The sequence below is a fragment of the Haematobia irritans genome, chromosome 5 (genome assembly GCF_050003625.1).
Source record: "Haematobia irritans isolate KBUSLIRL chromosome 5, ASM5000362v1, whole genome shotgun sequence".
Taxonomy (NCBI): Eukaryota; Metazoa; Arthropoda; class Insecta; order Diptera; family Muscidae; genus Haematobia; species Haematobia irritans.
In genome coordinates this window covers 106,928,479-106,943,149 of record NC_134401.1, presented here as the reverse complement: position 1 = coordinate 106,943,149, position 14,671 = coordinate 106,928,479, and the positions used below count along the sequence as shown (strand labels likewise).

At 34.3% G+C, this 14,671-nt stretch overlaps 1 protein-coding gene and 1 pseudogene across 2 annotated transcripts; both read right to left on the bottom strand.

Moving 5' to 3' along the window:
* Nucleotides 1-489: 489 nt before the first annotated feature.
* LOC142239593 (aldo-keto reductase family 1 member B1 pseudogene) lies at nt 490-1,728 on the bottom strand (annotated as a pseudogene).
* Nucleotides 1,729-6,150: 4,422 nt separating this feature from the next.
* LOC142239473 (aldo-keto reductase family 1 member B1-like) lies at nt 6,151-7,298 on the bottom strand. Of its 2 annotated transcripts, XM_075311267.1 has the most exons (2): nt 6,385-7,298; nt 6,151-6,326 (listed from the first exon to the last, which is right to left on the bottom strand). In XM_075311267.1, the coding sequence occupies exons 1-2, from the start codon at nt 7,162-7,164 to the stop codon at nt 6,312-6,314; spliced, it is 795 nt and encodes a 264-aa protein (XP_075167382.1). In that variant the 5' UTR covers nt 7,165-7,298; the 3' UTR covers nt 6,151-6,311. The 2 variants fall into 2 exon arrangements, with proteins under 2 accessions (XP_075167382.1, XP_075167381.1); XM_075311266.1 differs by having other exon boundaries at nt 6,151-7,298.
* Nucleotides 7,299-14,671: the final 7,373 nt, after the last annotated feature.

The following is a 14,671-nucleotide window of genomic DNA, read 5'->3' as shown; positions in this document are numbered from 1 at the left end:
TACTTGTTTGTAATAACTTGGCATGGTACAACTTCTCAATAGTGACGACACTTTTGCGACGAGTTTTGGATATCGTATACGACTGTTTTCGGCGTGGTGGGGATTCTCAGAAGTGCCGTCAAATTCAAAAAATGTTGGCGGGGTGAAAGCCGTAGATGTAAAGTGATTAGAGAAGCATTCGAAATGTGCATATATCGAAGAATTATGAAGATAGAAAAGAACTAGAGGACTATTCAATCACATACAAAGGAGAACATTTTCATATATCGGTCATATAATGCGAAACCCAAAATACCGTACCCTACAAACAATTCTACAGGCCAATATAGAAGAAAAACTTAGCAGAGAAAGACAAGAGATGACCTGGATTCAAAATATACAACAATGTACGGAATTCCGGAATGCAAAACATTTAATAATTCCACTAGAAACAGAGAATTATTTTCTTATTTTCTAATATATATATAAAAAAAAAAATTCTACATGAAATGTAATATTGTCGCTAACATGCAACGCCTGGTAGATAATAATTTTATTTTTTATTTTATTTCTTTGGAAATAGTTTTGCTGTACACTTTATTAACAAACAAAAATAAAGATCTCAATTTACAACATAAATAATTAAAACTCAATATTAAAGGGAAAATATTTATGATGGCTCATGGCAACAAAAGGTACCAATCTTTCGCCTGTATTGTAACGATCCATTAACTCCATATCAGCCGGTGATAATTCAAAGTTGAAGCAATCAAAGTTTTCAGCTATACGCTCCTTCTTTACCGATTTGGGAATGACTATGGTACCCAACTGAATAAGGTAACGTAGGCAAATTTGTGCCGGTGTACGATTGTAACGTTTAGCCAAATCTTTAGCGGTGTCATCATAGATAAAAGGAGGCCATTGTTGTTCAGGTTTAGGTCTAGCCAAAGGACAATAGGCCGTTATAATAATCTGATGTTTGCTTGAGAACTCTATGAGTTTCTTTTGATTAAGAGCGGGATGACATTCCACCTGATTAACCACAGGGCGTATACGGCAATTTTGCACAACTCTTTCAGTTTGTTCAGAATTGAAATTCGATAATCCTATACCGCGGACAAGACCCAAATCCACTAGATTCTCCATAGCTCGCCATGTATCCAAATAATCGATGTCACTTAATTCCCCAGTACCACGAACATTATCATCACCAGCATAGACTTGACCCACTGGGAAATGCATTAGGTAGAGATCAATGTAGCCTAAATCCAAATTAGCTAAACTTTTGCGACAGGCATGCTCTACCAATTTGGGATCATGATGAATACCACCCAATTTGGTGACCACAAAAATGTCTTCTCTTTTAAGTTTACCCTCAGCTATTTTCGCTTTGATACCATTTCCAACTTCTTGCTCGTTCTGATAAACAAAGGCAGTGTCTATATGGCGATAGCCTATGTCAATGGCATCTTTGACAGCTTGTTCAGCTTCATTTTCATAGGAACGCCATGTGCCCAAACCGACAATGGGCATTTGTTGGCCATTATTTAATTGAATACAGGGTGCCATTTGCATTGACATTTTGTTATTTGCAGTCCAATTTTCTTGCAACTCTAAGAAGGGTACTTCAATGTTAAATTCTACTGTTGTTGTTGCTTTGTTATCTACGAATATGTTTATTTCTAATTTTATTATTTATAGTTTTCTAATGCCCGCACTTAACTCTCTTGGTATCTCTAAGAGAACTGTTTGCCGCCAATATTTTGATGTTCTTTATACCTGAGCTAGTTCTATTGTTATTGGTTGCCTCTCTCTCTCTCTTGAGATTTTATTTCCGGTTTATCAGCTTTTAGCTATTGAGTGAGTCTTGAGCGATTTTCCATTCATAAGAGAACTTTTGTGCTGATATTGTATCAGGGATGATATATAAGTTCAGCTAAAAGGTATTAAGTCAGCCACAAAAAGTACTGTTTTTTTTCAACCAACTAAGAGAGAATGAAAGCAAATAATTTTTTCTGTGGTGGATGTTTCTAAGTTTTACACTCAAAAAAAGTGAACCGTAAATTTCACTAAAGCCAATTAAACTTTATTTTCGTTCAAGGAACTATTACGTTTGGAGAACGTTTTGAAGGCCGATGGTAGCCACATAGAACAAAAACTTAAACTGATACTAAAATTTAATATTATTTCCGTCATTTTTTGCTTTTGAACAGTAACATTAAACAAGTACCCTCCACCATGGATAGCGTAGAAACTTCTACGAAAGACTGTCATCCACAATCGAATTAATTGGGTTGTGGTATCTTAAAACTTCTTAACATCGTTTTCTAAATTGTGAGTTAGTCTATACGTGTTACATATTAGACGAAAAAGGTATGTATGTGTAGGTAAGTCTACAAATAATTACGAATCGATATGGACTTTTGCACGGTACGTAGGGAGCCAGAATTGAAATATGGTGGTCGCTTATATGGAGGCTATATACAATTATGAACTTGATATGAACCAATTTTTGTGTGATTGGAAATCGATTTATCTGAGGGCTATTTATATAACTATAGACCGATAACGGCCATATACTAGCACAATGTACCAAATTTCAACTGACTCGGATGAAATTTGCTCCTCCAAGAGGCTCCAAAACCAAATCTCGGAATCGGTTTATATGGGGGCTATATATGATTATGGATTGATATGGACCACTTATCACACATATACTACCACCACGTACCAAATTTCAACCAGATCGGATGAATTTTGCTTCTCCAAAAGGCTCCGAAGGTCAAATCTGGGGATCGGTTTATATGGGGGCTATATATAATTATGGACCGATTTCGACCAATTTTTGCATGCGTGTTTGAGGCCATATATTAATACGACGTACCAAATATCAACTGCATCAGATGAATTTTGGTCTTCCAAGAGGCTCCGGAGGTCAAATCTGGTGATAGCCATATATAATTATGCACCGGTGTGGACTAATTTTTGCATGGTTGTTAGAGACCATATACTGACACCACGTACCAAATTTCAGCCGGATCGGATGAAATGTGCTTCTCTTAGAGGCTCCGCAAGCAAAATCGGGGTATCGGTTTATATGGGGGCTATATATAATTATGAACCGATATGGACTAATTTTTGCATGGTTGTTAGAGACCACATACTAACACCATGTACCAAATTTCAGCCGGATCGGATGAAATTTGCTTCTCTTAGAGGCTCCGCAAGCCAAATCTGGGGATCGGTTTATATGGGGGCTATATATAATTATGGACCGATGTGGACTAATTTTTGCATGGTTGTTAGAGACCATATACTGACACCACGTACCAAATTTCAGTCGGATGGGATGAAATTTGTTTCTCTTAGGGGCTCTGCAAACCAAATCGGGGGATCGGTTTATATAGGGGCTATATATAATTATGGACCGATGTGGACCAATTTTTGCATGGTTGTTAGAGACCATATACTAACACCATGTACCAAATTTCAGCCGGATCGGATGAAATTTGCTTCTCTTAGAGGCTCCGAAAACCAAATCGGGGGGTCGGTGTATATGGGGGCTATATATAATTATGGACCGATGTGGACCAATTTTTGCATGGTTGTTAGAGACTATATACTAACACATGTACCAAATTTCAGCCGGATCGGATGAAATTTGCTTCTCTTAGAGGGTCTGCAAGTCAAATTTGGGGGTCCGTTTATATGGGGGCTATACGTAAAAGTGGACCGATATGGCCCATTTGCAATACCATCCGACCTACATCAATAACAACTACTTGTGCCAAGTTTCAAGTCGATAGCTTGTTTCGTTCGGAAGTTAGCGTGATTTCAACAGGCGGACGGACGGACGGACATGCTCAGATCGACTTTCAATTTCACCACGACCCAGAATATATATACTTTATGGGGTCTTACAAACGGAATGACAAGGTTAATATACCCCCATCCTATGGTGGAGGGTATAAAAACAAATAATAATAAATCAAATTTGTAGCTTTTTATTTTGTCACATTTCATATAGGCCACTCTGTATACCCCCATCCTATGGTTGTGGGTATAATAGGCACGGTTACCACTAAAACCAAAAATAATCTACCCAAATTTTGAGAATATTTTACCAAAAAAACAACCAAACAAAAAATTTTATTTTGTAAAATTTTATTTCTATAGAAAATTTTGCCAAAATTTTATTTCTATAGAATTTTGTTTTTCAAAATTTTATTTTTATAGAAAATTTTCTCAAAATTTTATTTCTTTATATATAGAATTTTGTTTTTCAAAATTTTATTTTTATAGAAGATTTTGTCAAAATTTTATTTCTTTAGAAAAGTTTGTCAAAATTTTATTTCTATAGAAAATGTTGTCAAAAATTTTATTTCTATAGAAAATTTTGTCAAAATATTTTAGTTCCATAGAAAAATTTATCAAAATTTTATTTCTATAGAAAATTTTATCAAAATATTATTTATATATAATATGTTATCAAAATTTTATTTCTATATAAAATTTCGTCAACAATTTTATTTCTATAGAATATTTTGTCAAAATTTTATTTCTATAGAAAATTTTGTCAAAATTTTATTTCTATAGAAAATTTTGTCAAAATTTTATTTCTATAGAAAATTTTGTCAAAATTTTATTCCTATAGAAAATTTTGTCAAAATATTTTACTTCCATAGAAAAATTTATCAAAATTTTATTTCTATAGAAAATTTTATTTCTATATAAAATTTTATCAAAATTTTATTTCTATATAAAATTTCGTCAACAATTTTATTTCTATAGAATATTTTGTCAAAATTTTATTTCTATAGAAAATTTGGTCAAAATTTTATTTCTATAGAAAATTTTTTCAAAATTTTATTTCTATATAAAATTTTGTCAACAGTTTTGTTTCTATAGAAATTTTTATCAAAATTTTATTTCTATAGAAAATTTTGTCAAAATTTTATTTCTATAGAAAATTTTGTCAAAATTTTATTTCTACAGAAAATTTTGTCAAAATTTTATTCCTATAGAAAATTTTGTCAAAATATTTTACTTCCATAGAAAAATTTATCAAAATTTTATTTCTATAGAAAATTTTGTCAAAATTTTATTTCTATAGAAAATTTTATCAAAATTTTATTTCTATAGAAAATGTTGTCAACATTCTATTTCTATAGAAAATGTTGTGAAAATTTTATTTCTATAGAAGATTTTGTTAAAACTTTACTACTATAGAAAATTTTTGAATTACCTCTTCATATACAATTCTACCAATCTATCAAACAGTAAAAAATCTACTGTGGCAATCGTGATAATAGTTTCACCACAAGTGGTGGACTTGTCTCTGTACTGTCCGTCTCTGTGCAGCACTGATTGCTGTCCGATTCTATGTTTAGGAACCTCCTTTTTATAGCCGAGGCCGAACGGCCTTTTACCTTACAGGGGAACCACTTACACCGAAAAAAAAGTGCACTGTTTTATAGGAAGAATGAACAACCACGCACGAAAATTGAACTAAATTTTACTCCACATTTTGAGATTTCCACAAAGCGTTGTTAAAACCAGGAAATTTTAATGTCCTGTTGTACTTTTTAATTGCAGTTCACGAAATTACATCATCTCATAGCAGAAAAAATTAACTAAAAGTAAAGAAGAAAATCATTGGCGCCAAATCATGACCATTTTAACCATACAGTAGTTCATTCTTACTATTTTTTGGAAACGTACGAAAATTTTCATTTGTTTTAGTTCATATTGAACTTGTGTACGGTCATTGAACTTTATACTCACGTTTAGTTCATAAAATTTTTGATACATACTTAATAAAAGTAAGACTTCATTAAGCTGTGGAAAATTTCGATAAAAATAACAAAATTTAACCACTAGCAAATAATTTTTTTTTCCAATAAAAATAAGTTAAATTTAGCGTTAGTTTAACTACGGAAATTTTTGTCTGTGTAGAGAAGCTTTTGAAACACTCGGAAATGTCATCAGCATTACTGAGATGGAATAATCCACCGGTGAAAATCTTCGTGTTCGGTTGAGATTTGGATGGATTTATATACAAGATGGACCTTTTCGAATGTTATTAATATTTCATATACACTCCATCCCACACTGAAAGAATTCTCTTTGTCATTTTTACGGACATGACACTGTCATTAAAAACTATCGTGATTTGATCAACAAGGAAAATTGTTAATAATAATTTATTAATATCTATGGTAAACCTAAAATTACAAATATGTATCTCTAAAATTCAATTTTAAATGGAAAATATTTATGATGACTCATGCCACTGAAAGAAATAAGTCGTCGGCCAGTGTGGTAACGATCCATTAGTTCCATATCAGCTGGGGATAATTCAAAATCAAAACAATCGAAATTCTCAGCTATACGTTCCCTTCTTACGGATTTTGGTATGACAATGGCTCCCAATTGGATGAGATAGCGTAGACTAATTTGTGCTGGTGTACGATTATAGCGCTTGGCCATATCTTGTGCTGTTTGGTCATACAGGAAGGCTGGCCATTTTTGAGCCGGTCTGGGTCTTGCCAATGGAGCATAGGCTGTGACAACAATTTGCCGCTGTCTACAGAATTCGATGAGTTTCTTTTGATTAAAAGCAGGATGACACTCCACTTGATTCACCACAGGGCGTATACGACAATTGCGCAAAACTCTTTCTGTTTGTTCTGAATTGAAATTCGATAATCCTATACCACGGACAAGACCCAAATCCACTAGATTCTCCATAGCTCGCCAAGTATCCAAATAATCAGTGTCGGTTAATTGACCAGAACCATGAACATTTTCATCACCCAAGTACACTTGACCCACTGGGAAATGCATTAGATACAGATCAATATAGCCCAAGTCCAAATTAGTTAAACTTTTGTGACAGGCATGTTCCACCATATTGGGTTCATGATGTATACCACCCAATTTAGTGACCACAAACATATCTTCTCTTTTGATTTTTCCTTCAGCGATTTTTGTCTTGATCGCTCTTCCAACTTCTTGCTCATTCTCATAAACAAAGGCAGTGTCTATGTGGCGATATCCAATATCAATGGCATCTTTGACAGCTTTTTCGGCATCATGGTCATAGGAACACCAAGTTCCCAAGCCCACTACAGGCATTTGTTGGCCATTGCTTAATTGAATACAGGGTGCAAATTTTGTAGTCATTTTGCAGGGGATTTTTTTATTAACTTTTAGTACTTGAAAAAAACTTTTTTATACAAAATTTTTTATTTACTATTTAATTATCTACAATGCAACTTCTAACTCTGTTGATGTCTAAATGAGTACTATATGTCTGTCATATGCAGCAGTCATATTTGTTTATAGCGAACAACAATGAATTGACCATAATAACAAAGTCTCTTTACGACTCTCATTACAGGTTTTGTGGGGAGATTTGATTTTATTTTTCTCTACTGTGGTGACTCACAAGCAAAAGAAATATTTGGAGACTTTTAAAGTAAAGATGTGTCACGTCTCCATTAAAGCTTACGTTTCAAATAGTTGTGAAACAGCAACATTACAATGTCATATAAGGTGACCAGTTGTAATATAGATTACTTAAATTTATTGACACAAATAAAATCTTTACAGTGGTGGTCCCATAACTGCTTAGTCACAGTGCAATATTTTAAAAGTAATTTTCTCGTAAATCTTACCAATGAACCAGATTTAAGATTTTGTTTTACGAAGTACTTTCAAGACAATGTTTAGTATGCTTGCCTTGAAACAAAGGATTGTGGTTTCGCCCGAACACCAAAAAGATTTTTTTTTGGTTTATACCCTCCCAGTGGGAGCCACCGTCGTGCAATGGTTGGCATGCCCGCCTTGCATATATAAGGTCATGGGTTCGATTCCTAAAAACGAACACCTAAAAAATTTTCTGCGGTGGATTAAAAAAATGTTTCAAAGCTTCTCTAAGTGGAACGTCGTTCGGACTCGGCTATAAAAAGGAGGTCCCTTGTCATTGAGCTTAACATGGAATCGGGCAGCACTGTGGTATCACAATGGACTGAATAGTCTAAGTGAGCCTGATACCATCGGGCTGCCACCTAACCTAACTTAACCTACCCTCCCATACCACCAAGACCATATTTCCGCCAAATGTTAGGAAAGCTGACTGGAATAGGTATAGGGAATCGTTCAATATGATGATACCGGAAATAACAGAGACAAATATGAGAAATGTGCAAGATATCGAACACGCAGTGGAACGGATTACTAAGGCTTTCAACATCTCACTGAAAGCTGCATGCCCTAGAGGGAAGCCAAGGGGAAAAAATCGACCACCATGGTGGTCTACGGAATTAAGTAATATGAGGAAATCCTGCAGCAAGCACTTTAACAAGGCAAAGTCCACCAGAACCCCTGAGGACTGGGACGCTTACAAGAACAATCTGAGAGGATACAAGCGAGAACTGAGAAAGGCTCAGCATTACTCTTGGAATGATTACTGCAGCAGTATTGAGAATACGTCCGAGGCCTCCAGACTACGGAAGGTTCTAGCATCCACCTACTCCGCTCCAGGTTTCATTAAAACATCGGAGGGCAATTGGACAACTGAAAATCAGACGGTTGAACCAGGTTCTGGCGGTGCCACAGTGGCTCAGCGGTCGTTTCCTATCGAGGAAATTGTATCGGAATCTAGAATAAGATGGGCGTTAAATAGCTTTGCACCATTCAAATCCCCCGGACCTGATGGAATTACTCCGGCGGAGTTACAAGCAGTGACTGACAAAATTATCCCCTTGTTGTCGGCGATATATAAAGGATATATCAACTTATCATATATCCCAGGAAAGTCGAGGGAAACAAAAGTCGTTTTCATACCTAAAGCGGGAAAAGCCTCTCACTCGAGGGCGAAGGATTTCCGACCAATCAGCTTATCCTCATTCCTACTTAAGACTCTGGAGAGGATGATAGATATTTATCTTAGAACTAGCATCGATACATGAACTGGTCAGCTTTATTGAAAGCTCACTATCTATCAAAGAATACACAATCGTGGCGTTTCTAGACATCGAAGGGGCGTTCAATAATGTCCATCCGAGCTCGATATTAAATGGACTGACAACTCTGAATGTTGATCCATGTATACTTAGGCTGTTAGACGATCTTCTAATGAAGAGGCGTATTTCAGCCACACTGGGACAAGCAAACATACAAAGGTATGTGAACAGAGGCACTCCCCAAGGAGGAGTTCTATCACCTCTTCTTTGGAATGTTGCTATAAACAACCTTCTGGTTTCTCTAGAAAAAGAAAGGATAAAAGTGGTGGCATACGCAGATGATGTGGCGCTAGCAGTCAGGGGAAAATTCCCATCCACAATCAGAGATATTATTCAGAGGGCCCTCCGGATGACTGAGAAATGGGTGAAAGTCAATGGTCTTGGGGTTAATCCTGCAAAGACAGAACTAGTCATGTACTGCAAAGATCGCAAAACTCCCAATGTAAGGCCCATTTCCTTAGGGGGTATTGAAATTCCCTTTGGTGAGTGTGCAAAAAACCTTGGCGTTATTTTGGACAGGAAGCTGAACTTTAAGCTTAATATAAAGGTCGAAATCGCGGCAAAACGGCCCCATATGAAGAAGAAAAAAATGTTGTTCCACCAAGATAACGCACCGTGCCACAAGTCATTGAGAACGATGGCAAAAATTCATGAATTGGGCTTCGAATTGCTTCCCCACACACCGTATTCTCCGGATCTGGCCCCCAGCGACTTTTTCTTGTTCTCAGACCTCAACAAGATGCTCGCAGGGAAAAAATTTGGCTGCAATGAAGAGGTGATCGCGGAAACTGAGGCCTATTTTGAGGCAAGACCGAAGGAGTACTACCAAAATGGTATCAACAAATTGGAAGGTCGTTATAATCATTGTATTGCTGTTGAAGGGAACTATGTTATGTTGAATAATAAAAACGAATTTTGACAAAAAAATGTGTTTTTCTTTGTTAGACCGGGGACTTATCAGCCAACCTGTTATGAACCAGATTTAACATTTTGTTTTACGAAGTAGTTTTAGTACAATGTTTAGTATGCTTACCTTGAATACAAAGGATTCTGAGTTCAATCCCAGTTTCGACCGAACACCAAAATGTGTGTTTTCAGCTGTGGTTTGGCCAAACACCAAAAAGTTTTTCAGCGGTGGATTATCCCACCTCAGTCATTCTGGTGACATTTCTGAGGGTTTCAAAGCTTCTCTAAGTGGTTTCACTGCAATGTCGAACGCCGTTCGTACTCGGCTATAAAAAGGAGGTCCCTTGTCATTGATCTTAACATCGGGATGTCACCTAACCTAACCTAACATAGTATATGACCGCTAACAACCATACCAAAATTGGTCCATATCGCCTAACCTAACCTAACCTAGTATATGACCGCTAGGAGAAAAGTTCACCAATGTGGTATCACAATGGACTGAATAGTCAAAGTGAGCCTGATACATCGGGCTGCCACCTAACCTAACCTAACCCAACCTAGTATATGACCGCTAACAACCATACCAAAATTGGTCCATTTAGCGCTATAGTTATATATAGCCGATCCGTAATCACACAAAAAATGGTCCATATCGGTTCATAATCATGGTTGCCACTCGAGCCAAAAATAATCTACCAAGCTATTACTAAAGAAAATTTTGACCAAATTTTATTTCTATAGAAAATATTGCCAAAATTTTATTTCTATAGAAAATTTTGTCAACATTTTATTTCCATAGAAAATTTTGTCAAAATTTTATTTCTATAGATAATTTTCTCAAAATTTTATTTCTATAGAAAAATGTTTCAAAATTTTTTCTCAAAATTTTATTTCTATTGAAAATTTTGTTAAAATTTAATTTCTATAGAAAATTTTGTCAAAATTTTATTTCTATAGTAAATTTTGTCAAAATTTTATTTTTATAGAAAATTTTGTCGAAATTTTATTTCTATAGAAAATTTTGTCAAAATTTTATTTTTATAGAAAATTTTGTCCAAATTTTATTTCTATAGAAAATTTTGTCAAAATTTTATTTCTATAGAATATTTTGTCAAAATTTTATTTCTATAGAAAATGTTGTCAACATTTCATTTCTATAGAAAATTTTGTCAAAATTTTATTTCCATAGAAAATTTTGTCAAAATTTTATTTCTATAGAAAATTTTCTCAAAATTTTATTTCTATAGAAAATTTTGTCAAAATTTTATTTCTATAGAAAATTTTCTCGAAATTTTATTTCTATAGAAAATTTTGTCAAAATTTTATTTCTATAGAAAATTTTCTCGAAATTTTATTTCTATAGAAAATTTTGTCAAAATTTTATTTCTGTAGAAAATTTTGTCAAACTGAGTTATATACGTATTTAATCGGCCTTTTTATACCCTTCACCTTAGGATGGGGGTATATTAACATTCCGTTTGTAACACATCGAAATATTGCTCTAAGACCCCATAAAGTATATATATATTCTGGGTCGTGGTGAATTTCTGAGTCGATTTGAGCATGTCCGTCCGTCCGTCTGTTGAAATCACGCTAACTTCCGAAAGAAACAAGCTATGGGCTTGAAACTTGGCACAAGTAGTTGTTATTGATGTAGGTCAGATGGTATTGTAAATGGGCCATATCGGTCCACTTTTACGTATAGCCCCCATATAAACGGACACCCAAATTTGGCTTGCGAGGCCTCTGAGAGGAGCAAATTTCATCGGATCCGGCTGAAATTTAGTACATGGTGTAAGTATACGGTCTCTAACAACCATGCAAAAATTGGTCCACATCGGTCCATAATTATATATAGCCCCCATATAAACCGATCACCAGATTTGACCTCCGGACCCTCTTGGAAGACCAAAATTCATCTGATTCAGTTAAAATTTGGTACGTGGTTTTAATATATGGCCTCAAACACCCATGCAAAAATTGATCGAAATCGGTCCACAATTATATATAGCCCCCATATAAACCGATCCCCCGATTTGACCTCCGGAGCACCTTGGAAGAGCAAAAATCATCCGATTCGGTTGAAATTTGGTACGTGATGTTAGTATATGGTATCCAATAACCATGCAGGAATTGGTTCATATCAGTCCATAAGTATATATAGCTCCCGGTGCCTTTTGGAGAGGCAAAATTCACCCGATCTGGTTGAAATTTGGAACGTGGTGGTAGTATATGATATTTAACAACCATGCCAAAAGTGTTCCATATCAGTCTATAATCATATATAGCCCCCATATAAACCGATCCCGAGATTTGGTTTTGGAGCATCTTGGAGGAGCAAATTTTATTCGAGTCAGTTGAAATTTTGGTACATTGTGCTAGTATATGGCCGTTAACAACCATGCCTAACTAAGTCCATATCGGTCTATAGTTATATATAGCCCTCAGATAAATATATCCCCAATCACACAAAAATTGGTCCATATCAAGTTCATAATTGTATATAGCCCCCATATAAGCGACCCCCATATTTCAATTGAGGCTCTCTACCACGTATGGACTAACTCACAATTTAGAAAACGATGTTAAGAAGTTTTAAGATACCACAACCCAATTAATTCGATTGTGGATGACAGTCTTTCGTAGAAGTTTCTACGCAATCCATGATGGAGGGTACATAAGATTCGGCCTGACCGAACTTACGGCCGTATATACTTGTTTAGTTTAATATATACCATGTATGGACTAACTCACAATTTAGAAAACGATGTTAAGAAATTTTAAGATACCACAACTCAAGTGATTCGATTGTGGATGACAGTCTGTAGTAGAAGTTTCTACGCAATCCATGGTGGAGGGTACATAAGATTCGGCCTGGCCGAACTTACGTCCGTATATACTTGTTAGTATTAGTTATTGCTCACTTACAGTGTTCGTGAACCAGTAACATTGCTGAAATGAATGAATCTAATCAACTGTTTACATTATAAGTCTCTATTATTGTGTCTCTTTTGGTAGTTTGTCTCTTTTATTTCTCTTGAGTATTAAAAAAGCTCGGAATTCACTGGCTAGTTTGCAAGTGATGTCATCCATGTGGAGCTGTTTTTCAGATTATTAGGTGTGCGAAAAGAGATTGTACCTTAATTAAACCCGGTTTCTGTTTTGCAGTTTGGCTTTTAAATTAAGGGATGAGGGAATACCTTTCTAAGTTCAAGTCACTTTATCAAATGTTAATGAAAGGAATTGTGAATTGAACGCGTCATAATTTCCTTTATTTGTTATGAACTAAACTAATAACTTTTAATTGATATTTTTTGAAAATACCACATTTTCAAATATATAGTTTAAATTGAATAATTTTTTTTTTATTTATTTAAAATGTTATTGAATATTAACGTTAACTAATTGGTGCATGAATTAAATACGTAAGAATTTTTAATCGGATTCTTAAGTGATTAATTGTGTAACTTTCAATCAACTTTTTTAATTGCAAATACGTTGGTCATATTTAATTTACTGTGTTCCATTATGAGTCCTAGACTATTCAGTCCATTGTGGTAGCATTAGCATATTATATTCACATACTTACCTTGACAATCATTAATATTAAAACCAAAATGAATAATAATACACAGACTTTTGAAATGTTGCCATAAATATAGTATGTAATTATTTATTGATTTTGTTTCATACATAAAGTTGAATGAAGAAATACAATATTTTCTACATATGTTCTATGTATGTTTTTTGTTTTCTTTTTGGAAAAGTAACGTTAATGCTCTTTTGAAGAAACTATTGCTATATATTTTGCGTACTTTGTTGATTTTACAAAGTTTGTGTTTTTTGTTGGTTCATTCGTTTCAAATTTTATTTATTGTTTTCAAAATTTTAGATTATTGTACTAAACATTTAAAAATATTTTTCAAAATTCCATTCCTATTAAAATTTTGTGTTGTACAATTTCCTACAATCCTTTTTTGTTGTTTTTCAAATTAGATTTGCACATATCAGGGAGAATATTCTGTTTATATAATGTGTCGACTTCATAATAACGTTTGTTTACAGTGTGTTTCGTATATTAGGGTGAATCGCAGAAATTAGCAAGGAAAGAACATCATTATTCGACTTTTTAATAACGTGTGGTTACAGTGTGGTTGTATGTGGTTGTGAGTCGCAGAAATTGGTAATGAAAAAACATCATTATTTTAAAATTAAGAAATATTAAAGGAATTTAGGGATTTCAGACCAGCGGTCTATAGAGTGATAAAGGGGTGCTTCATACTGATAATGCATAAAAAAAAAGACTATATTATGTGACAAATGAACTAACTCGTCGAACTAAATTGTATTCCAAAAGTCGAAAATAGTTACAATAACGATAATTTTCTGACATTTTTGGATTTTTAACTACCATTTACGAAATGCAACCTTCTCGAAAAGCAAAAATGTACTAAAAATAAAGGAAATATCTTAAACGGTAGATTATTACATTTTTATAATAAATCTACAAATAGAAAAGCAATATTTTTATGAAACCTTATATTTATTGAAATGTCCATATTGAATACTCTTAATGTTTGAAAAATAGACGCATAAAAATATACTCCAACAGCCGATGAGATTTAGATATTGTATATGACAGTTTTCGACGTGGTGGGGTATCTAAAAAAAGCCGTTAAAATCCAAAAATGTTGGTAAGGAACACAGTACTACTACGTCAAAAATTTACCTCTACAAAAAATGTTTTTTTTTTC